This window comes from Diabrotica virgifera, chromosome 1 (genome assembly GCF_917563875.1).
Source record: "Diabrotica virgifera virgifera chromosome 1, PGI_DIABVI_V3a".
NCBI classification, from domain to species: domain Eukaryota; kingdom Metazoa; phylum Arthropoda; class Insecta; order Coleoptera; family Chrysomelidae; genus Diabrotica; species Diabrotica virgifera.
The window spans coordinates 4,082,527-4,108,844 of record NC_065443.1 but is presented as its reverse complement, the minus strand read 5'-3'; the positions used below and the strand labels follow the sequence as shown (position 1 = coordinate 4,108,844).

Below are 26,318 nucleotides of genomic sequence, written 5' to 3'. Positions count from 1 at the left end.
TTAAAATATATGGTTTTGTAATATTATACGAGGTAGTTTAAAAGTTAATTACGTTTTTTTGTTAATTTCGTAGCAAAATCTACACCCTGTAGAATTTTAGTGATTTGACATCAAATTTTTATTTTATGTTCAAACGATTTTTAATATAGTCTACTATTGTTAAACATTAACAGTATAGCGAAATGTTTAATTTTAGTATACAGGGTGGGTCGAAACTCGGAATGAGTATTTTCTGAGTTTTCTTAAATGGAACACCCTGTATTTAAGTATTGTAATGAAATGATATTTTATGGTACTTTTTTATTTCTTAAGCATTCCCTATACCTAAGTGCTTTAATTTGTAAGTTATTCGTGATTCTTTAAGCCAAACATTAATTGTAAGAAAAATTACGTGAAATTTTATTAGGTGGCTGTGAAAATATTTAATCAGAAATAATTTTTGGAAAAGAAAATACATCATAATCTAGTCTGATCCTTAATTTATTACTATTGGATGAAATATCCAAATAAATTCGTGGTTAAGTTTGTTGGTGCGCAAAATATTAATAAAAACATACAATATTCTACCTCGTCGGCTATGACACTAAATTTTCTTAAAAATTTGACATTATACTATTTTTATAGATCCAGTTGCTTTGTTACCATTACTAATATGTATTTTTCTTATGAGAAACTGACTAATAAGATTTTGGTGCTAGTGGAATATAACAAAAATGTGCTACTAGCAATAAGAATTTTTCATTAGAAATTCCCTGATAGACGACAACTAAGAAGAGAAACGTTTAAAAATATACAAGAATGGTTTCAACGGACTGATCGCTTAGATTATGATAAATCTGCTCTAATAAAAACTATTGTAAGTGAAGAAAACAGCAATTATATGTAATCCTTAGTGTCACTGAGGATCTGCATATTAGTACAATCGTTCCTACAATCTAAGTATCTAGTCTGTTGAAACCGTTTTAGTATACTTTCAAAAGTTTCTCTTTTTGGTTGTCGTCTATCAGGGAAAGTTGATGATAAATTTTTATTGCTAGTAGCTCATTTTTGTTATACTCTCCTAGCACAAAGCCATTTTAATCCATTCCGCATTAGAAAAATTAATATTAGTAATGGTATCAAATCAACTGAAACTATATAAATAGTATAATGTCGAATGTTTAAGCAAATTTTGTGTCATAGCCAACTAGGCAGAATTTTGTATGTTTGATTCATATTTTAAGCACCAACAACCTTAACTACGAATGTATTTGGATATCTCATCCAATATTAATAAATTAAGGATCAGGCTAGATTATTATGTATTTTTTTTTCTAAAAATTACTTTTGATTGGATATTTTCACGGCTACCTAATGAAATTTTACGTAATTCTTGTTGCAATTAATGTTTGCTTAAAGAATGACGAATAACTTACAAATTAAAGCACTTAGGTATAGGGAATGCTTAAGAAATAAAAAAGTACCATAAAATATAATTTCATTACAATACTAAAATACAGGGTGTTCCATTTAAGAAAACTCAGAAAATACTCATTCCGAGTTTCGACCCACCCTGTATACTAAAATTAAACATTTCGCTATACTATTAATGATTAACAGTAGTAGACTATATTAAAAATCGTTTGAACATAAAATAAAAATTTGACGTCAAATCACTAAAATTCTACAGGGTGTAGATTTTGCTACGAAATTAACAAAAAATCGTAATTAACTTTTAAACTACCTCGTATAATATTACAAAACTATATATTTTAAGAAAGGAAACATCGAGGAGAATCCAAAAATGTAAAAATATACAGGGTGTTCCATTAAAAAAAACATAAGTTTGTGTCACCCTGTCAATACGGACGACCCTGTATATTTGAAAATATTTTTAAATTATGATACTATGTATGCCCCAACTTTTACCTAAATAACTTTTTCTCCTATCTCTTACGACAAACGAGTAATTGGACTTTGTCACACTAATGCCCCACCCTGTATAACTATTAGGGGATCGAAAATAATCTTTATTATAATTTATCATATAAAAGCAAAATGTTTTGTTTCCAATGTTAGTTAAAACGTACTTTAATATTAATAGCTGCATTTTTCTGTTCTTAAACAGCTTTTCATTATGACAAAATATCCGATATGCCCGTTTTTTGCGCCGCCTATGTACTACGAACACCTTAAGTAATTTTAATTATTTTTGTGGAAAGATCTGCTATCTACATTTCAATTTACTAAAACTCCCTTTGGTGGTTGTGTGTACATTTTTAACTATAACTGTATTATAAGCCTTGAATATGTAACTATCATCTTAACTTAAAATTAATTTATAAGAACTTTAACACACAAAAACATGAGTTAAATTGAGGTTAGGTATTTATTTTTTGTACAAAGTCTTACTTAGGCTGTTAATTTTAGTTGTAAAACACTCCTTACCTTTTGATAACACCAGACACACACGTAAATACAATATTGTACGGCAGAAGAACTAAATAAGATACAAAAAACGAATAATACCGGGAAACTGTTGATAGGCGGTACAACTAACAAACAACAACCACAAATGAGTAGATAGAAGGTATTTCTGCTATTCAGTTAGAAGGTATTTCCGGCATAAAAAACGCTGATTAAGGTAGGATATATTTCCATGATGTTATTTTAAATACTTTGAGAATAGATACAGTTAGGATATTTTGTTAGAAGATGCGTAACAAGCTTTGCAGTTAGATGGCGCGATAAACTTATTTTTGAAAAAAATGTAGATAGGAGGTATTGGTACTTAACGGTCGATAAGGTAAAATATTTACAATTCTACACTGATAGTTCGACAACTGTCAAATTTATACACGGATCATTTGAAGGTTAGGGCTAACTAAAAATTAGGATTTAATACCAGTAGTGCCATCTATGTGTCATCTACAACCTTTTCATCCCACCTGTTAGTTGTAGCTTTTTTTCTCTATTGTATTGTCGGGTAGATATTATGACTTTACTTTAGCCATTTTAAAAATCACGGATAGGTCATTCGTCTTGCTTCATACATCAAAATTTAGTGGAAACAAAGACATTTTTGCTTTATGACATCGTGTTGATACATATTTCGCCTTCAGTTGTAAAGATTTTATACGAATTTTGCAAAATTGGTGGAGAGCCAAAGTAGACAAATTTGAAGGTATGTGCGTAAAAAATAGTCGTCATCTTAGTACAAATTGGAACAAATTAATAAGACTAGAAACTGATTACAGTAGAGCGTCGATTATCCGAACTAATTGGGAGACATGGGTGTTCGGAAAACCGATTTGTTCGGATAATCGAACTAGATTGATATAGTCATACATTTTTATCCGCAAGTGAATAAAAGCCATATTTATATACCTACATATTTATTTATATCTTGATAATGACAAATAGAAATTAAACAAAAAAGTGCAGTCTTTGCAACAACATATTTTTGGATACAATATTGAAGAAAATTGAAGATATTTTAAGCGTTAATTACTAACGCTTGCTCGGTACTCGAGTGCGGGGCGCGGGAGTCGAGAGTTCGGATAACCGGTCGTTCGGTTGATCGACGTTCGGATAATCGACGCTCTACTGTATATATTTGCATCAACTTGTATATATCCATGTACATTATTTCATTTATAAGGTTAATCTTGTTTGAGTGCCACATTCGTGTTTTAAATAGCACCCAAACGAAAATCAAGTCTTCACAAATCTGCTGAAAATTCGAGTATATGAAATTAAACATAACTATACTAAAATCACAATAAAGTTGCACTAGAAATAAACAGACCAAGACACGTTGAATGTCCCAAATCATGATTTACAAAGTTTACACATTGTAAAACATGATTCGGCAGTGTTCATCGTAAGATTCAACGTGTCTTGGTTTGTTTATTTCTAGTGCATCTTTATCGTGATTTTGCTATAGGTAGAATAGTAAATGACAAATTGATAAAAAATCATATTGAAACGCGAAATAAGGTAATAAAATTAAAGATCTATAATGTATATTCAAGTTGAAAATACAATTATTTTTAATTTTCTATAGTGTGTCATAAAAGAAAGTAATTTGTAAATAGACCAAATATTTTTGATTGGGTCTTTTATACAGTTCTTGTAAACTGCAAATAAAAGTAACATGGATTTTACAAAATGAGAGGTGTTTGTAACCCTAGCCTCACGTAACTATATATGTATAAAAAAAGATAATGTACTTGAATTTTAAGTTAGTCTGTGTTCTAACAGGCTATTTTTAAGCGATCAGAACAAGTTTGAGTTAAAAAAGCCTAAAAGTCATTCAATGTTTTTAGCTTATAAAAAAGCATTGTAGCAAATATACACTTATTTTTCATACAAACAATATCAGGCTATCCAAAAAGTACGTTGTTTAATTCTAGTGCATCATTTTTGTGATTTTGGCATAGGTAGAATAGTAAATGACAAATTGATAAAAAATCATATTGAAAAACGCGAAATAAGGTAATAAAATTAAAGATCTATAATGTATATTCAAGTTGAAAATACAATTATTTTTAATTTTCTATAGTGTGTCATAAAAGAAAGTAATTTGTAAATAGACCAAATATTTTTGATTGGTTCTTTTATACATTTCTTGTAAACTGCAAATGAAAGTAACATGAATTTTACAAAATGAGAGGTGTTTGTAACCCTAGCCTCACGTAACTATATATGTATAAAAAAAGATAATGTACTTGAATTTTAAGTTAGTCTGTGTTCTAACAGGCTATTTTTAAGCGATCAGAACAAGCTTGAGTTAAAAAAGCCTAAAAGTCATTCAATGTTTTTAGCTTATAAAAAAGCATTGTAGCAAATATACACTTATTTTTCATACAAACAATATCAGGCTATCCAAAAAGTACGTTACGTTTTAGAATAGAAAAAAAAACAAGTAAAAGAAAAAGATTTTATTATATATACATTTGAAAGAGATACTCAAATACTATTCTTCTACATACTCTGCCAACAAATTCAGACACGTATCATAGCAGTGAATTGACCATTCATGCTCAAAACAGGTGGTAGTCGCTAGGTGCAAGATCCGGACTATACGGCGGATGAGGAAACACCTCCCACTTGAATGGAAGAGACAAGTTCATCAGTCACAATGCTTAGTCGTCCACTTCGTTCTTCATCGTGCACATTGGATCGGCCATTTTTGAACTGAATGCATCATTGACGCACTCCACCTTCAGTGATCACATTGTTCCCATAAACAGCACAAATTTTGCGATAAATTTCAATTGGTTTGTTTGCATCCAACAAGAACCGACACACATTTCAAACAGCTGTTGTAAAATAACGAGAAGAGACAGTGACTTCGCGCTATCACCTCTGGACAGCTACTGAACGGACGAACGCCACGATGGTAAGATGGCCGCGCTAGCCCCGCCCCCAGCGGCTACAGATCAAAACGTAACGAATTTCTGGATAACCCTCGTATCTCTGTGAATTTTGTGTACATTCCGTGTATATCAAGGAGGTAAAATGTATCCTTGTAGAACCCCATGGTTCCCTGTCATCCTATATGGCCAGTTTCAACAACGACGGGGTCTATTCGATGAATAATGTTATTCAACCAATAAAACTGACACATCTGCGTTTCACCGACGTCAATTAAGACTTATTCTATGAATAAACTCATAAGTTATAATAATAATTAAAAGATATTAGACCTCCAAACGATAAAAGTTTTAACCCTTATTGTTATAATATTGTCTTACCTGTAGGGACTGTCTGGCCCTATAAGATGTTCCTGCTAATAAATATTTAAAAAAATTGAGGCTTTAGCATAATATATATTTGGAAATATTTGATTGCCCAGAGCAAGACAAGAGTATTTCCCTGGTGTAAGCTGGGCGAATTATCCCGTGGGATATAACCCGATAAAGGAAGAAGAAGTTATAAATAACAGCTTATTTTGACGTTTCAATTTTCACTTCCGAAATACGGTATTTTGAGAACTAACAAATTTTTCCCATGTTTATATCGAAGACTGTCTGTTTTTTTATTCTCAATGTGTTTAAATTTCTCATTTATTGAAATCAGATTTTGATTTTCCTTCTCTAAATAATGTTTGGTTCTTCCTCGTTTTCTGTCCATTTTTAGTAAACAAAACAACATCATTACACTATTTAGAACTTATTCGACGAATAACTAACTGTAGCGTACAAATAGTTATTGAAACGCAATAAAATATAATCTATTCACTGACTTATTGTTGTTGGTGAAACCGGCCGATAGTCTTTTATATACCTAAAAATGATATTTTTATGATTGTCAATTAGAAAGAATGACTTCCAGACTATTTTTGTACCTGAAACACCAGTTTTAATTGTTTTATTTCTTCGCTGGGTATTATTTTAAACAGACAATTTTTATTGTGGTTTTGCACTAATTTGTGACATCACAATATTTTTTATTTCGTTCCTTTTCTTCGATTAACATAATAATTTTGTGGGTAGTAGGTGCCTGAGATATTTTTAAAGTATGTAATTTTGTATAATTTTTTTGAAATTTATAAGATATTAGATATAAACTGATCGCTGAGATTGCTAATATAGTGGATCATTAAAGGTTCATTTATTTAACACGTTCACTGCCACGCGCCCTTAAAAATCCAACACTGATGCTGCCTCAGCAGGCCACATTGGTTCGAAGAGGTTAACATTTGCCACGTTTGACTCCCTATGTTGTCTTGTTTCGATTTTGTAGAATTTGTCGAAGAAAAATGTAGGTTTAATTGAGTCGCCTCCATGGCGTGCATCTAGCAGGGGTAGGGGTAGCGCCTGCACCTCAACCCGCCAGAAACGACATCTCAATTGTCACATTCCTACATCTAGATGTACACCGGCTGAACGCAATCGCATCATCGTCATCAGCGCCATCTCTTTGACGTATATGTCTAAAGGCTAATGAGTAACTCCATTACAGTAGTTGTAGTTGTTTTCATGGCACCTGTTATATTTAGACAAGCCATCTGCTGAATGCAAATTTAACAGTGTATGCATATATATGTTAGACTTAATATACTTGTAAGTGTAAGTGAGCACTTGGTTATATATTATTTCAACTTAAGATGAGATCTTAAAATACCATATTTTAGTATTTTATTTAAAATTACCCTGTTCAGTGATCTGTTAATACTAATATCTCTGACTCGTGTAGTTTTGAGCACAACTGCCCAGGAAACAATTTTTGCATAATTTATTTTATTTACCTTACTCACTCTAAGTTTTAGCGAAGTAGTTTTAAGTTATAAGAAATGTGTGATACTTTTAAATAAATTAAAGACAACTTTCTAGTTTTTTTATTTACAAACATTCCAGTCTTAAGTACAGTATGACAGAAAAGAAGCCAGATATGAAATAGTGACTTCTTTCTTTTTAGCTCTATAAAAATCTGCATAGATGAGCTTTGGCAGCGATTATTACACTGTGGTTCGTATGTACCAAAAGTTTGAGGTTCGAACAATACAAAATATAGTATTAGAATAGAAATATGCTTTATTGTCATTGAAAAAAGTACAATTTTGTAAACAAAGCTTACAAAGAGTCGGAAAAAGAAACAATACATAAATCGTCAATATAATTAAAAAAAAAATGAAATAAAACAAAAACAATATATTGCAAAATTTAAATAAAGTGCAAATTGCATAATCTACCTTAATGAGTTAAGCTGCTGCATATGGCACCTAATTATAGATAAAAATACTTGAACATAAAGGTACTCTAATTTCTTAGTCATTAAGAAACTCTTCTACTGAATAATATGGTCTTTTGGATAGATAGGCTTTTGTCATTTTACGGAACTTGGAGAAAGATGTTGCAGATTTAAATAATTGTAGACAGAGATGGTTGTATAGTTTTTTTGCAGAATATAATAGATTTCTTTGCTAACTCAGTGGATGGGATTGGTAAATAGACATCAAAGATTGAATATCTGGTGGAATGGTCATGATTAGGTCTTACTGAAAAGACATGTAGGTGTTTACGAATTAAGCAAACAATTTCTAAAATATATAAAGAAGGAAGTGTTAAAATCCCGTGATCTTTGAAGTAGCTGCTGCAATGTATCGTTCTTCTGAGGCCATAGAGGCCTCTTTTTGCTCTTATTTTTGTAACTTAAAAATAACATCGGATTGGGCAGCTGTACCAGAAAAGGATGACCATATCGAAGATGGGACTCGAACAAAGAAAAATATGTTACTTTGGAAGATGCTAAATTGATTTCCTTGAAATCTGATGTTGAAACAGATCTTGTTGTATAGAAAGCTGAGACTAGTTTCTTACTTAACAAATCGATACGAAGGGGCCACTTAAGGTTGCTTAAGGTAAATACCAAGAAATTTTACAGAATTAACGGTACTGATCTAGCTGTTATTAAGAGGGTAGGGTTGAAGAACTCATTTATAGGATAATGCTACTGTTTTAGGATGTGCCCTTATAATGTCCTATAATCATTTGCCAACAATACTCATGTACTGGTCTAAACGCAAGTGTTTAGGCAATACATCAATATGCAGGGATCGGTTTTTCTATAATTTGACGAATATTAAGAATGTATTCTCGTGTTCCCCTACCTGGGACAATTCCGCATTGTTCTTGGGGAATTTGTGGTAAGAGAATTGATTTTAGTCTGTCATTGAGGATGGCTATGGTTACAAGTACTTTAAGTAGATAATAAAAAATGCAAGCACCAAGTAAATGTAGTAACTATTGCATTGTGAATTAAAAATAATTGAGTTTTGGCCCCAAACTTTTGTTCCATTCAGTTAAAAATCTAAAAATAACAATATATTAGACTCAATTTCACTCAAAACTAGTCAAATAATTTAATAAGGAAGACAAGAACAATTGAATAGTAAGTTTAGAAGAAAATGAGTACTTACGTTATCTTAACCCTTTGCGGTCGAGCGCGATGACGAGTAAAGTCGTACAGGTCGTTGGCATGTATTATATGCCTACTGAACTACTCGTCACTGTTTGACACATAAAATATTTATATTTGGTAGAATTGAACCAAACATCTTAAACAAGCAACAGGTTGAATTCTATTTGTCTATGTATGAAATTTAATAAAAAAAAAATGATTCATCCGGCAAGCAGATGGGTACAGATCGACCTATATTCGTATCTTAGACTATATGGCCTCTAACTCTGTCCGAGTTAAATATTTTCTTGTATTCATGTTAAAAATATTAACACAATCTGTATAAAATCAACAGAACTCCATATAAACACTTCTCTTTAATTGAAATGGAATGATGTTTAGCACGTGCACGGTCAAACATAAATACATTCAAAACATTTACCAGAATTTGTTGAAAAACCGATATGGGAGATTCTCAACCGAAATTTACCGAGCAATTCAAATATCCCGTTAAAATTGTCATCTATTAAATGGTTAACGAGTTATAAGACTTTAGATTTACGGCATGCTAGAGATGCCAACGACTAAATTCGTGTTTTATGATTTTCATGTATGACATGCAGGGCGACCTGTGGGCAAAATTGTTAGTAAATTTATACGAGTTGTAATGGTGTCATGTATGACATGACAACGACGCAAAGGGTTAAAAACTACTTAAATATTTATGAAAAATGGTTTATGGGGGAGTATCACAGTAGGAACCGGAGGAGGAAAAAAGAAGGAAAGAGAGAAAGAAAATTCTCCTCGTAGCACTACAACCCAGGGTGGCTCTTGGCTGACTGCACAACTCGCTTCCACCTCGAACGGTCGTCCATGATAGTTGGGTCAGTGGATACCCCCATTGTTCGTAGATCTGACCATATATTGTCTCTCCATCGCTTTCGTGAGCGTCCTAAGGCCCTTTTTCCTGGGGGGCTTCTTCCCCGCTTAACTTGGCAAGGCTGTTACTAGGGAGTCTATGGACATGACCAGCCCATCTTAGACGTTGGTATTTAACTTCTTCGAGTACGTTGCTAGCCCTATACATCCGGTATTCGCTGCTATTAGGGTCGTGATAGTCGAGAAAGAAAAAAAGAGGATGGCAATCAACTACAGTATTTTAAGATTACCGTATTTTTAAGAGTTAAGTACTTCATTTTCTTCTAATTGCTTAAGAACTATTACAACAGAGATCATATTTTTATATATCTACACCTGCAACGAATAACATTGCAACCAGCTTTCAAGATATTCTTCAGAAATGATAAAAAATGATATCTTTGTATATGAATGTGATATTTTTTCAGTGTAAGAAGTAAGTAGTTACATACATGTTTGATTACAGGTTATATTTTTAACTTTGGGATATAGCGATACAGTATTTTTTCGACGAAAATTGGTTCAACGTTGTATTTTTGTTACATACTCTGTTATTCTGTAAACAATTCAAATATTCTCTATATTTACAATATTACTCCATTCAGAATCGTTTCTATAAATGCAGTTAAAGTCACACCGACGATATTGGCAGATATAGCTAAAAATACAAGAAGAACACAGTAAATCAAGATTGCCAACAATATTAGTTACCTACAACGTTATTCTATGCAGGGGTCGATTAAAGCCATCGAAATTACAGGTTAGTGTGTGCAATCAAAATTATGTTTCAAATTTTAGTCAATTTCATAAAATGTCATATACTTAACCTAAAATATTGTTTACAATTTTTAATAAATTTTGAATTTAATCTGTTCACAAAAAATGGAAACATCCATAAACAATATCGTAAAAAATTTGGAATACCCTTCCCCCCTTCATCGTACACCTGTTGCCCCTCCTCCCACGCGCTCTTATAGATTTGTGGTAAGCACCGTTCCCCTCTCACTTCTCTAAGATGTAGTTTATGGATGTTCCCTAACCTTTATATTGACAATAATAATAAATAAAAGTCATGCACTACATGTATTTCCATCATGAAACAAGATACTCAATTTTGATCTACAATGAATAGATCATTTTCTTTTCACATCATTTTCCCCAAATTCATCACCTTTTTGCAACTTGGCAACACTGTCAAATCTTCAAAATTTAAACTAAGTACAGTCGGAAAAATGAAAGAATAGGGCTTTTCATCGATTGTCATTTGTTTCGAGCTTCTGTCATGTGTCACATAATATTAATACATCTACGTCATACGTCTTTGGTTTGTATCATTGGTATACGCTGTGAGCTCGTACGTAGAGGGGATATTTATAAACTCGCGAGCGCCAGTAGTCGTAAGTCGGTAAACGTTTACCGGAAATTGGACATAAATGTCAAAGTGATTAATTTAAAATTAAAATTAAAAACATTAATTATAAAAAATATTAGTTGGTCAAAGCTGTGGTATATATTTTTACCTTAAATATACTTACGTTTTAAATACTGAATTTACGTTTTTTTAATGTTCCGTAACATGTAATTATAAATTAATCTTCTATTAATCTTAGCGCCATCTACATGATAATTGTGAAAGTATCCGAAGTAAGAAATTAATATTTCATCAATAGAACATCAAAATGATTAGCAAAATCATAAAAAAATCTATTACAATTTAATTACTTTTTAGCGTTGTAAATATTAAGCGATAACAATTAAATATTAAATTTAAAAATTACCGGTGAAAGTTGAATTAGTAACCGCTAGGAGCGACACCAGCGAAGCTCAGAGCGTATATGCCAATAACGTTTGACGTAGATATATTAATATTATGTGACACATGACAGAAGCTCGAAACAAATGACTGTGAATGAAAAGCCCTATATCCATGAACGATCACATCAATCACTTATTTTGTATTTACTGTCTTTTTCTATAAATAACAAACGTTTGTTATAGAAAAAGACAACAAATACAAAATAAATGATTGATGTGATCGTTCATGGGTATTCTTTCATTTTTCCGACTGTATATCCTGCAAATAATCACACTATGGTCATTCATGTTTCTATAATCTAAAATCTTTATGTAGTAGCAAAAATATCGACTTCTTCCAGTTACATATAAAAGATTACAATGTTTTCTTATTCTAGTGTTCATATTACACAGAACGAGCAAATATTTTGTCATGATCTTTTGCCTGCTTTGCATACTTTGCCTTACCATGACATGTTTCAACGACTACATGTTGTATAGACACACTTTTTTTTGTATTTTTGTACATTCTTAAAAAGGGGAGTTCATCCCCAGCTTCGTACCAAAATCCAAGCGAGCTCTTTTTAGAAATCGTTCTTTCACCCTAAAAATATTAAATATACATCTTTAAATAAAATAAAGAAATACACTAAATAAATAATCATTTCATTGTAAAACGAAACAAGAGGCGTCTTATATTTCAGTTCGTTCAGAGAGTGTCATAAGCACCTTAACCGGTTTCGAACCTTGTTAGGTTCTCATCAGAAAGTGCACATATGACTATCTCTGAATAAACTGAAACAAATCGGGCTACTAGTATCAAATTACAACAAAACAACGTGATACGGGTGTCGTGGCTTTTATTTTAATAAAATTAAAATAATATTAAACATAAAACTTTATTGGGACCAAGTTTTCTAGTAACACCTTTGTGGTTTTTAAAATTTGAAAACCAACGAATGCTAGAGCAGATTTAAAAGTTGCATCTCACTTCTCGCCTGTCCAGCATGATAAAATTCCAACGAAAAATACTAAACTTTCACTAAATATTACTTCTTGTTTTGTTTAAGACCGCGGTTTTGGTAGTACAGTGGAACCCCGATAAGTCGGCCCCCGATAACCCGGAAGTCCGGCTAACCCGGACCGATTTTCATCAGATAAACATTTTGATTTTCAATATTTTGTATTGTGACAACGACCCGATTTGGGCGTCGAAACGTTAATACAATTATTTTTCAATTTAAATGTGGCTTATTTCCCATCAAAATAGTTAATTATCAGACAAACCTTTCAATAATAAAAATGTATGTAATATAATATTTGAGAGATGTGTATGTGTGTAATTTGAACTATACGATAGTCGATAGTAAAAATGACTCATAGCACACGCCGCAGAAACAACAGGCACCTGTCTGTAGTACCTATTCCTTTTTATTTCAAACTGTCTTAGCATTGTTTAGGAAAGACTTTAGTTTTCACTGTTCTTAAATAACATTATGTATTGTGTGTCTTGTATTGTTCGCTTCCGTTTGCTTACGTTTGTGTTTGGTGTTTTTTTTTCAGTAATTTTGATGTGTAGGTACTGTGCATATTTATAAATATATTTCATGTTATTTCAATTCTAACGGAGTTTATCTGTAAGTATACCGTATTTTATTAATTTTTACCATATTCTCCGGCTATCTCGGATTTTCGATAACCCGGATCGGCCGCGGTCCCGATTAATCCGAGTTATCGAGGTTCCACTGTATATGTTTAATGATAATTTTAAAGTTTTTTATTCAACTATTTTTAATGGGAAATAAGCCACAATTTTACCAAAAAAATGATTTTATTAACGTTTCGAAGCCCAAATTGCGTTTCGTTGTCAAAATAAAAAATACTACTAAAATAAACAAAAATGTTGCTAAGTAAAAAAAATTCTTCTAATAATTTATTTAATCTGACTCATTTATATTGGCAATTCAGACGTATATTATACATTTTAAACAAGAAGACTTTAAAATGATATCGCCATTATTTATGAGTTGCGTTCCTGGGACGACTTTACTAAAAGATAGTTCATTCGATTACATGAAATCAATCCCAACTCAAGAATATCCGTCACAAAAAAATATCATAGCATGTGATCTGTCTTTAAAAAGACAACCAAATGCAACGATGACGTAAAATTCTCGCGTTAGAGATTCCATAGTAAATCGCGAGGGAAAACCAGGAAAAAACCTCGTGATACTATCCCGACATCGTAAGTATTTGGTTTTATATTTAATTTACTTGAAAAAAAAAACTAATACCAAATTCTGACTTTATGTTTAAATTATAAATAATATTAATAATACATAGATATACAATAAGTAATACTAAAATATAAAATTTGTACTAACTTCATATATTTGGAAGTAAATTAAATATAAGACCAAATACTTACGATGTCGGGATAGTATCACGAGGTTTTTTCCTGGTTTTCCCTCGTGATTTACTATAGAATCTCTAACGCGAGAATTTTACTGTCATCGTTGCATTTGGTTGTCTTTTTAAAGACAGATCACATGCTATGATATTTTTTTGTGACGGATATTCTTGAGTTGGGATTGATTTCATGTAATCGAATGAACTATCTTTTAGTAAAGTCGTCCCAGGAACGCAACTCATAAATAATGGTGATATCATTTTAAAGTCTTCTTGTTTAAAATGTATAATATACGTCTGAATTGCCAATATAAATGAGTCAGATTAAATAAATTATTAGAAGAATTTTTTTTACTTAGCAACATTTTTGTTTATTTTAGTAGTATTTTTTATTTTGACAACGAAACGCAATTTGGGCTTCGAAACGTTAATAAAATCATTTTTTTGGTAAAATTGTGGCTTATTTCCCATTAAAAATAGTTGATTATAAAAATGCCACAAGGAAATAGCTTCAAACAATATTTTTTAATGGCCAGATGAAAAAATAAAAAGGGAAAGCTGCTTTACATCTCTTTATCCTTTATACAAAGCACAAGTGCACAATACGGGCTCAAACTGAACATCTCAAAAACCAAATGGATGCTAGTAAGCACAACCCAACAATGAGCAAGACAACTGATATTAGACAATTAAAGAATTCAACACGTGGATTCGTACACTTACTTAGGAACAACAGTTAATTCAGGTTGATTCAAGCGAAGGAGATATGTATAAGAACAGAAAAAGCAAGAGTGTCGTTCATTAGCATGAAGCAAATTTTTACCTCTAACATCTTCACCCTACTTCTCAAAATTTCACTTCTCAAATGTTATGTATTTCCGGTTTTTTTTATATGGAATGGAGTCGTGGAAAATGACCTCACAGACCTCACAGTAGAGGCTTTTGAAATGTGGGCTTACCGACGTATATTACGTTTACTCTGGACCGAGCACGTGATCATCGAGGAGGTACTACGCCGAAGAGAGAAGTAGGAATAACTATAAAGAAAAGAAAGTTGGAATACTTGGGTCACGTTATGAGGCACAGTATACAGTGATGAGCACGCTAATAACCGGCAGAATAGCTCAAAAGATAGAAAATATAATACATTGCGAAACAAAAAGAGATGAAACTAGTGGAGGTGGAAATTATCGTTATAAACGTTATGCATTACATAGTTTCCCACCTTTAGACGTCTGTGACAGGAGTATTTTATAAAATTATACTGTCACAGTGACAGTTGTCATACTCCTCTGATGCGTCTAAAGGTGGGAAACTATGTAATGTTAATTTATACGTTTATAACGATAATTTCCACCTCCACTAGTTTCATTTCTTGTCTGTTAACGGACAATGCGCGCGAAGAAAAAGAAGAACTTCACATACATGCGATTCAAAAACAAAATACACATTATAATTAAAATTAAATATATAACTTACATTATTTCCTGCCGTTTGATAATTTCATTGACTATAAGTACTGCTACAGGTGATATGGCTGCAAAAATGATAACCCAACGAGGTATGTCAAATTTGTTTACATTTTGAGTATTGACGATGTCTCTGAAGACTAGAATTGAATATACGCATTGTACAATGATCCTAAAAGAATTGATTTTAGTTTTTTATCTCTAAACATCTTACCAAATCGTAAAAAAAATTAAAACTTTGCCATCCCATTAATGTATTTAAAAGCCAAATGTTGGGTGGTCCCATAAGTACTTCATATACATGCAAACCTGCATGTTAATACGAAACGTTAATAAAATCATTTTTTTAGTAAAATTGTGGCTTATTTCTCATTAAAAATAGTTAATTATAAAAATGCCACAAGAAAATAGCTTCAGAACAACATTAATGCCCGGTTGCACCAACAGATCTTAAGCTTAAGTCGAGAATATCATAAGAATTAATATAATATAATTATAATATATTACAATAAGAATACCATAATATAATAATAGATATAATTGATAATAAGGTAAGAATCTAAAATTATGGTGCAACGTAAATGATACTCAAGGAGGCCCTATTTATAAGTAGAGCTTAGCTAATCTGGAACTTAAGATCTGTTGGTGCAACCAGGCATTAGTCACTCCCAGGTGCCCCAAAAACTTATCCTGAGAATAACGTGAAAGAAATGCACGATCTCATATTGGTAGACCACCGAATGAAGGTGCATGAGATAGCCGAGACAGTAGGCCAGTAGGCATCTCAAAAGATCTCGTTGACCACATCCTGCATAAAATTTTCGGCTTAAAAAAGCTGTCAGCGCGATGGCTGCCGAATTTTCTAACTCTGAACGATAAACGCAACCGTGAGACCACTTCAGAGCACTGTCTGATGCTGTTTACGCTTAGTCCAAATCAGTTTTTAGAAAGTTTCACAACCGTCGATAAAACATGGTTCCAATGGTATACACCAGGGACCATGGAACAATCAGTACAGTGGACTTCACCTCGCGAACGTGCTCCGAGGAGGACGAAGACTGTCCAATCGGTCGGAAAGGTGATGGCCACCATTTTCTGGGATTCACAAGGTGTGATCTATATTCACTTCCTGGAAAAGGGCTAAACGATTACAGGGCTTTACTATGCCGCATTATTGGACCGATTCGACGCCAAATTTCAGAAGAAAACAGCACCGACCGAGGAAGAAAAAATACTCTTCTACCAACGCTCCGGCTCAAACCTCCACCATCGCCATGGCCAAATTGGTCGAATTGGACTAGAAACTGATGTTCCATCCAACGTATTCTCCAGATTTGGGCCTGTACGACTTCTTTTTGTTTCCAAACTTAAAAAAGTCACTTGCCGGGCAGAAATTTAAGTTGAATAAGTAGTTCATCACCGCCACGGCAGACTACTTTGCAGACCTCGAGAAAAGGTATTCTTGAGACGGGTTAAAGAAGGTGGTGCATCGTTGGGTCAAGTGTATCAAGCTAAAAGGAGACTATGTTCAGAAATAAATCGCCACTTTTCCAAAATTTCCCTTTTTCTTTTGAAGGCTAAGTACTTATCGGACCGCCCTAGTATAGCGCAAGAACACAATTCATCAAACCCTCTGTATATGACTTGGTATCAATAGAGTCTTAAAACGTTGTTTCAGCATATCTATGTATCGTCAGAGACCCGGGCTGATACAAATTCATAACAGAACGGCCAGGGAATGTCTCCTGCTTATTTGCCACTTAAGTGGATAGCGGTTTGAACTATGTCTGTATACTAGTCTGGGCTGATTATCGGAGAAGAGGCCATTTTTTGGAAAAGATATTTACCAGCAATTTTATTGCTGGAATCGAATTATAAGATCCTATATATTAATAATATAGGTATGCAAAGTCCTCAGATAGTGTGCTACTTTTTTATAAACAAAATGGCGCTCGAAAATCGTGTTTTTTTCAATTATTGCTCTATAACTCCGAAGATTTTAACTTTACAACAAAAACAACCAAATAAAAATTCACCATGATTAAATTCTGCTAGAGACCTGTTTTCCCGATCTGCTCCGACGAAAATTTTCCTCGGAAAATGCGGGTTTTCCCAACAAAATCTTTAATTTTCAAATAAAGTTTTAGATAAGTAATTATCTACCAATAATTAAATAATTTGGTGACTCAAAAGCCTTCTTGGTTTAGATTATAGTTCCAGAAGCTGGTGAAAATTAAACTAATATTTTAGCAACAATTCAATTATTAATTAATAATTTACGGTCGCAATAATAACCAAAATAATTACGATACACTGATCAAACTTTGAAATCTTATAAAGATGAGATGCCTATTTAACATTTTGTCGACAACATATAATTTTTTTATTTTTTTGCAAAATCTTTAAATGTTTAAAAAAATAGTTATAAACAAATTTACGTTTCTCAGAAAGTTTTTATTATATTATAATTTTAAAAAATAGCTAAAATGCGTATTTCAAATATCTTGAAAATGAATGCTTTAAAACTGTTTTGCAACCATCTGCAAAAAAGTTATGAAACAGCAAAGTAAATATACGATTACTACGGTGTTTATAATTTTTTTTAATTCTTTCAAAGCGCAGAAGTGAGCTTAAAGTACAAGCTAATTATTTACAAATCGATTATCAGTTTAATGGTTATATTTTAATTAAAAATTATAAATATATTTTTTTGTAATTTACACGCGTGAAAGTAGACTAATACAATACTGTAGCTAAAATTTTCACTCGGAGCGACGACCGGCCGCGCAACGTACACTTTTAGTAAATAATGTATGCTGCGTATCAGTCGCTTCGAGTGAACATTTTAGCTCCGATTCTGTATCAGGCCTACTTTTGCGCTAAAAATTACAAAAAAAAGTATTTTTAATCTTTGAATAAAATATAACCATTGCACTAATTTTTGACATTCTTTGTGAGTAATTAGTTTGTACCATAGACTCACATTTAAGCTTTGAAACAATTAAAACAAATTATAAACAACGGTGAAATCGTATATTTACTTTGCTGTTTCATAACTTTTTTGCAAATGGTTGTAAATTTTTTTTAAAGCATTCATTTTCAAAACCTATGAAATACGCATTTTAAGTATTTTTTTAAAATTAGAATATAATAAACAATTTCTGAGAAATGTTAATTTGTTTATAACAATTTTTTTTTAACATTAAAGATTATGCAAAAAAATGAAAAAATTTATATTTTGTCGACAAAATATTAAATAGGCATCACACCTTAATAAATAATCTTTCTAAGTTTGATCAATGTCTCATGATTATTTTGGTTGTTATTGCGACTGTAAATTGTTAATTAACAATTGAATTGTTGCTAAAATATTCGTTTCATTTTCACCGGCTTCTGAATTTATAATCTATACCAAGAAAGCTTTTATTTCACCAAGCTATATAATTATTGATAAATAATTACTGGCCCAAAAAATTTATTTGAAAATTCGAGATTTTGTTGGGAAAACCCACATTTTCCGAGGAAAATTTTCGTCGGAGCAAATCGGGAAAAACTTGCCACTATGTAGAATTAAATTGGGGTGAATTTTTATTTGAGTGTTTTTGGTGTAAAGCTAAAATCTTCGGAGTTATAGAGCAATAATTGAAAAAAATACGATTTGTCGGCGCCATTTTGTTTATAAAAAAAATAGGACACTATCTGCGGACTTTGCATACCTATATTAATAATATATAGGATCTTATAATTCGATTCCAGCAATAAAATTGCTGGTAAATAACCTTTCTTTGTACTTTACTAATTAGACCAGCGTATTATAACTATTTTTTTTTTCAAAATTTAAAGATTATGCAAAAAAAAGAAAAATCTATATTTTGTCGATAAAATATTAAATAATTATCTCATCTTTATAATCTTTATAAGTTTGATCAATGTATCATTATTATTTTGGTTATTATTGCGATCGTAAATTGTTAATTAACAATTGAATCGTTGGTAAAATATTCGCTTAATTTTCACCGGCTTCTGGAATTACAATCTATACCAAGAAAGCTTTGATGTCACTAAGTTATTTAATTATTGATTAATAATTACTTACCTAAAACTTTATTTGAAAATTAGAGTTTTTGTTAGGAAAACCCGCATTTTCCGAGGAAAATTTTCGTCGAAGCAAATCGTGAAAACAGATCTCTATGCAAAATTTAATTGCGGTGAATTTTTATTTGGGTGTTTTTGTTGTAAAGTTAAAATCTTCGGAGTTATGGAGCAATAATTGAAAAAAAATACGATTTGTCGGCGCCATTTTGTTTATAAAAAAAGTAGCACACCATCTGCGGACTTTGCATACCTATATTATTAGATAATATATAGGATCTTATAATTCGATTCCAGCAATAAAATTGCTGGTAAATAACTTTTCCATGAATTTTGCTAATTAGCCCAGAGTATACACAGATTACAGCCCTACAACTAATACTTTATACTTACACTATAGATATAGATATCAGCCAATACAGATTTGTATGAGGAGATTTCTGGAATACTAAATGGTCTCGGTGAATAAAACCTACTGATATAACAACTGAAACAAAGAAAAATGATCATACGTCCATTTTACTTTTCGTACTTTAGATAGAGAAAAGTGAAAGGGTTCACAACACTCAGATTCTTTTAAAACGTCTTTATATACTTCACTCGTTAATTCGCTGTCTGTCTTCTTGCCACTATGTCCGGGAAATCTTGTAATCGATTTTAAACATACTTTTCGACTAGCTAAAGATCTGAACTTTTCAGAATAGCCCAGAACCCGATAACAATGCAATATTCAACAGCTTTTACATGGATTCATTGAGTTTTATTTTGAATTTTAAGCCATTTTAAAGTCATTTGCCAAATGCAACTAACGTAATTATATTTAGATCCCATTGTAAAGTACGTTAGTCAATAGCAGATGTAGCTCAGTGGTAGAGCATTCGACGGCAGATCGAGAGGTACTCGGTTCAAATCCTGGTGTCTTTTTAGTTTACTTGTTTACTAATTATATGGCATATTAATATTTCATATTTTATTAAGTTAATACGTTTCATTAATTTTTTACCATTTTAAACATTTTCTTTGATTTATGAGTTTAAAATGTAACACTTACCAAAATGTAATAAAATAATAAAGCTGATAATCAATCTGGCCATCAGCAAAGTCCATTCATTCTCGTCCCATCCACCCTTAGAAACGGATTCTGTCAGAATGACGGGATTGTAAAAAAACGCACAGGTGCAGTTTAGCTCCACCAGGCATTTTTGGCCACAATGACTGGCCAAAATGCCAATGTATGACGTTAATACCACAATAAACGTAACGAGGAACTTCGTACCGTAGCACCACAGGATAAATACAGCTGCCTGAAATGAAAAAAATCATATACATTTGAATAAAAGGACAAACTTCATAGACTTAGAAAAAGCATTTGATAGAGTGAGACACTACCTACTATTAGAGCATTTGTAGAAATTAGGATGTGAGTTAGACAACGATGTATTCTGTCACCTCTACTCTTTAATCTTTACTCCGAGTTTCTATTTAAAGAGACACTAGATGATTCCACGGATAAAGTCAAGGTAAATGGGTAAATATCAACAGCACCAGATACGCCGATAATCCGGTGTTGATTGCAGAATCCGATTTGGGTCTACAACGACTTATCGACATGACCACCTCGCTCTGTGAGCAGTTTGGTATGAAAATAAACATTAAGAAAACCAAAGTGATGTCAATCCGAAAAAAGGGCAAGCATAATAGGTGAGCGGCAGGCACCCCCAAAATAACCAGGTACTGACCACGGAGAGGTGAATGGCCAATTTTAGACATACTGTATGTTGTTGACGGTGCTGGAAACGAAAATGAGATTTATTTTGAATTTCTTGTGGGGGAACATTGTCAAAATCGCAATTTTACCCTAAAAATAAAAAAATAAAATAACGTTTTTTTGCGTTTACCTCGCTACAACTCTGTTCCATTTAAATATTTTTTTCTGAATTTTTTACAGTATATAGCTCTAACATTTCTGAAGAGAACGGTACCTGTTTCAAGCTTTACTTCTTATTCTGATAAAGGTTATGAATTTTTCAAAAGAAAAGGTGCGGATTTGTGCATTGCAAAGTTTATTCGCAAAAGTTGAGTGACGAAATTTAAAATTTAGCCTTTTAATCACGTTTGTGTTAAAATAGAGAGTACAAACAAGTTTTCTGGAAAATTTTAGATCAAAATCTTTTATAGAAAAAAAAAAAAAAATACTGCAACTATTATTATCGACCCCTCAATAGAAATCCCCAATATAACGGTTATTTTTCGAGATACTGACCATGGGTGGTGAATGGCTAATTTTGGTCTTAGTTTATGTTTTTGACGGTGCTGAAAACGAAAATGAAATTTATTTTAAATTATAGGTGGGGGAATATTGTCAAAATCGCAATTTTACCATAAAAATAAAAAAAAAGTGAAATTCCGTTTTTTGCGTTTAACTCACTACAACTCTGGTCCATTTCAATATTTTTTTCTAAGGTTTGTACACTATATGTTGCTCACTTTTTTGAAGACAATGGTATTTGTTTTAAACTTTTAGTCTTATACTAATAAAAGTTATGATTTTTTTAAAGTACAAGGTGCAGATTCGTGAATTGCAAAGTTTAATCGCAAAAGTTAAGTGGCAAAATTTGAAATTTATCTTATTAATCACGTTTATATTAAAATATACGAGTACAAAGAAGTTTTCTGCAAAGCTTTAGTTACAAATGTTTTATAGAAAAAAAAATGGCGCAACTTTTAATATAGACGTTATACATCCCCAAAATAACGCTTATTTTTCGAGATACTGGCCACGGACGGTGAATGGCTAATTTTGGTCTTATTTTATGTATTCGATGAAGCTGACAATGAAAAGAGGTTTATTTTGAATTTTATGTGAGGGAACCTTGTCAAAATTTTAACCTAAAAATGAAAAAAATATTAAGTCGCGAATTTTTAGGTTTAACTCGCTACAACTCTGTTCCATTTTAATATTTTTTTCTAAAATTTATACAGCATATATCTCTCACCTTTGTGAAGACTATGAAAGCAACTGTAGTCTTTTAGTCTTTTTTCATAAAAATTATGAATTTTTAAAAATCAATGGTGCAGATTCGTGAATTGCAAAGTTAAATCGCAAAAATTAAGTGATAAAATTTAAAATTTATCTATTTGATTACGTTTACGTTAAACCATATAGTTCAAAGAAGTTTTATGGGAAGTTTTAGATCTAGATGTGTTATAGTAAAAATATGATGCAACTTTTAATTTTAAGCAAAACGTGGTTTAATTTTTTTTATTGTTAAGGCAAAATTGCAATTTTGACAATGTTCTCCCACCTAAAATTCAAAATAAAGTTGATTTTCGTTTTCAGCACCATCAAAAACATAAAGAATGACCAAAACTAGCCATTCACCACCAATGATCGGTATCTCGAATAATTAGCGTTATTTTGGAGAGTTATAACGTAGATGTTAAATGTTGCACCGTTTATCTGCTATAAAACATTTTGATCCAAAATTTTCCGGAAAACTTCTTTGTACTCGTGTTTTATTTTTGAATTTGATTTAAAATCTATATTTCAAATTTTGTCAGTCAAGTTTTGCGATTAAACTTTGCAATTCACGAATCTGCACCTTGTACTTTAAAAAATTCCTAACTTTTACTAGGATAAGACTAAAAGCTTAAAGCAGATACTATTGTCTTCAAAAATGTGAGCGATATATAATATAGTGTATAAACTTTAACGAGCTAAACGCAAAAAACGTGATTTCATTTATTTTTATTTTTAGGGTAGAATTGCAATTTTAACAATATTCTCCCACCTAAAATTTAAAATAAATTTAATTATCGTTTTCATCACGGTCAAAAACATAATCTAAGACCAAAATTAGCCATTCACCACCCATGGTCAGTATCTCGAAAAATAAGCGTTATATTAGGGGATTTTTAATGTCGACATTAAAAGTTGCACTATTTTTTTTTTTCTATAAAACATTTTGATCTAAAACTTACTAGAAAACTTCTTTGTACTCTCTGTTTTAACATAAACGTAATTAAGAAGCTAAATTTTAAACTTCTTCACTATATTAGAGCTATATACTGTAAAAATTTCAGAAAAACTATTAAAATGGAACAGAGTTGTAGCGAGGTAAACGCAAAAAAACGTGATTTCATTTTTTTTATTTTTAGGTTAAAATTGCGATTCTGACAATGTTCCCTCACATAAAATTCAAAATAAACTTCATTTTCGTTTTCAGCACCTTCGAAAATAGAAAGTATGAATAAAATTAGCAATTCACCCCTCCGTGGTCAGTATCTCGAAAACTAAGCGCTTTTTTGAGGGTGTGCCGCTCGTGTATAATGTTAGCAATGTTAGTACAATAAACGGGCACAATTCAACAACGTAAATTGAATTCTACATATAACCACTGTTTGGTTTTGGTGCTATTTAGCAAGTACAAGAGTTCACTGATGATGGACTGATAGGTCCGAAAACGTTCGTTCGGAACATTTTTATGTAATCCATTTGGATTTTTAAATTTTAATTTTTAATTAAATTATACCTACTACTAAAGAGTTTTTTACTTCGATGTTAGAGAATCCTAACTTTTTAACCATTGCCTACAGGAAAATTATTTTTTCGTACTTGGAAAACTTGCATTTTGTCACAAATTAAAAAAAAGTTGTCCTAGGACAATTTGGGACAAAGTTAGTCCCTTTTTTAATTCACAGCGGCTTTGCTTATAACAATTAAAAGAACGAATTGTTTTTTGAATAAAGTTTTAATGTGCCAAATTTGAAAAGGATTGCTTTTCAACAGAATAGTCCATAAAGCTTAAAATGTGTCCTCAATATCGACCAAAACCGAGAGAAAGATGGAAGGACTGTGTAGGTGTACGGGCAAAAAAGAATCTTACATTCCAATTGGTCAAGTTCTGGTTCTTCCCGAGGGGTTTCTTCATCACTTCCTGGTCCAAAGGTCGGGCCATCAAGGAGACGCTGATGAGTGGCACTACCATACAAGAAAACCATAAGACTTGTCCCGTCGTTAGCAGCCCCGGTAGCATCAATACTGTAGAAAAAACTTGTAGTACACTTAAAGCTATACAGCAGCACAACCAAAATTGACCTGTAAGTAAATACATCGAAAATTAGTGATGGATTAGAATATAATAATAGAATAGAATAGAAATATGCTTTATTGTCACTGAAATGGACAATAATGCATAATATTTTATGGACAAAGCTTAATATAAAGTCAGAAAAAATAATAACAATAACAAATACAATTTTCTGAAATTTGATAAATTGTCAATATAAAAAAAAATACAAAAATACAAAATATAAGTTAATAATGTAAAGAAAAGAAAAACAAAATCGATATATTGCAACAATTAATAGAAATTGCAAAGTGAACATACAACAAAGTAAACTATAGACAGGAACTAATAAGTTTAAGCTGCTGCATGTGACACCCAAATATAGGTAAGTTTGGTTACTTGTACATTACTGTAATTTCTTAGTTAGTCATTAAGAAATCTTCTACTGAATAATATGGTCTTTTAGATAGATGAGCTTTTGTCATTTTATGGAACTTGGGGAAAGATGTTGCAGATTTGAGTTGTAAAGAAAGATGGTTGTATAGTTTTTTTTGCGGAATATAATATAGATTTCTTTACTAACTCAGAAGACGGGATCGGTAAATAGACATCAAAAGTTGAATTTCTGGTGGAGTAGTCATGATGAGGCCTTGCTGGAAAGACATGCATGTGTTTGCGAATTAAGCAAACAGTTTCTAAAATATATAAAGATGGAAGGGTTCAAATTCCGTGATCTTTGAAGTGACTTCTGCAATATGTTGTTCTTCTGAGGCCAAACAGATATCTTATTGCTCTTTTTTGTAATTTAAAAATAACATCTAAATTGGGCAGCTGTACTAAAACCCCAAAAAGGAAGACCATATCGAAGATGAGACTCGAACAAGGAAAAATATTTTAGTTTGGAAGATGCTAAATTGAGTTCTTTCGAAACAGATCTTATTGCATAGCAAGCTGAGGCGAGTTTCTTACTTAACAAATCGATATGAAGGGACCATTTGAGGTTGCTGTCTAAAAAAATACCAAGAAATTTTACAGAATCAACGGTAGCGATCCGGCTGTTATTAACAAGCAGGGGTTGAAGAGCACTTTTACAGGATAATGCTACAGTCTTATCCACTTCAAAAGAGAGTAAATTAGAGTCAGACCAGGTTTTTATCGTAAGCAAATCAGAAGTTATAGTTGCATGAAGAGATGCAATAGTTGAGTTGCTCCTAGTGATACTTGTATTATCAGCAAAAAGAGAAATTTTTCCATCGATTTTTAAATTAGTGATGTCATTTATAAAGATAAGGAACAGTAGAGGACCCAATACTGAACCTTGTGGTACTCCACATACAATGTTTTTGAGACTAGGAGTCAGTATCATTTGCTCTAACTAGTTGTTTCCTATTATTCAACTAAGATTGGAACCAATTCGAAGAAATACCTCGAATTCCATAGAAATTTAGTTTCTTAATCAAAATGTCGTGATTTACACAATCAAAAGCTTTGGCATAGTCACAGAAAACAGTGGCAGTACAAAGATTATTGTTTAGTGCTTGGTAAATCGCATGAAGCACAGAAAACATGGCATCAGTGGTACATTTATTAGTTAAAAAGCCGGACTGATTTTGGGATAAGATGTTGTTATCAATGAGAGAGGACATAAGTCGGGTTTTTATGAGTCTCTCAATAATTTTGG

General features: G+C 31.9%; 1 protein-coding gene and 1 long non-coding RNA gene across 5 annotated transcripts in view; one reads left to right on the top strand and one right to left on the bottom strand.

Annotated features, from left to right (window-relative positions):
* Nucleotides 1-1,830: 1,830 nt before the first annotated feature.
* On the top strand, nt 1,831-7,315 carry LOC114335454 (uncharacterized). Its single transcript, XR_003653264.2, has 2 exons — nt 1,831-3,925; nt 3,979-7,315. It is a non-coding gene; the product is annotated as an uncharacterized LOC114335454 (long non-coding RNA).
* The window catches only part of LOC114335451 (transmembrane protein 94), a 63,300-nt gene continuing 44,291 nt past the window's right edge, over nt 7,310-26,318 (bottom strand). For all 4 annotated transcript variants that reach the window (XM_050654044.1, XM_050654047.1, XM_028285690.2 and 1 more), the window contains 5 exons: nt 24,455-24,666; nt 20,620-20,872; nt 19,962-20,055; nt 15,487-15,648; nt 7,310-12,202 (listed from right to left, as the gene is read on the bottom strand). In XM_050654044.1, coding sequence (XP_050510001.1) covers nt 12,130-12,202; nt 15,487-15,648; nt 19,962-20,055; nt 20,620-20,872; nt 24,455-24,666 — 794 coding nt within the window. In that variant the 3' untranslated portion in view covers nt 7,310-12,129. The remainder of the gene's footprint in view (nt 12,203-15,486; nt 15,649-19,961; nt 20,056-20,619; nt 20,873-24,454; nt 24,667-26,318) is intronic.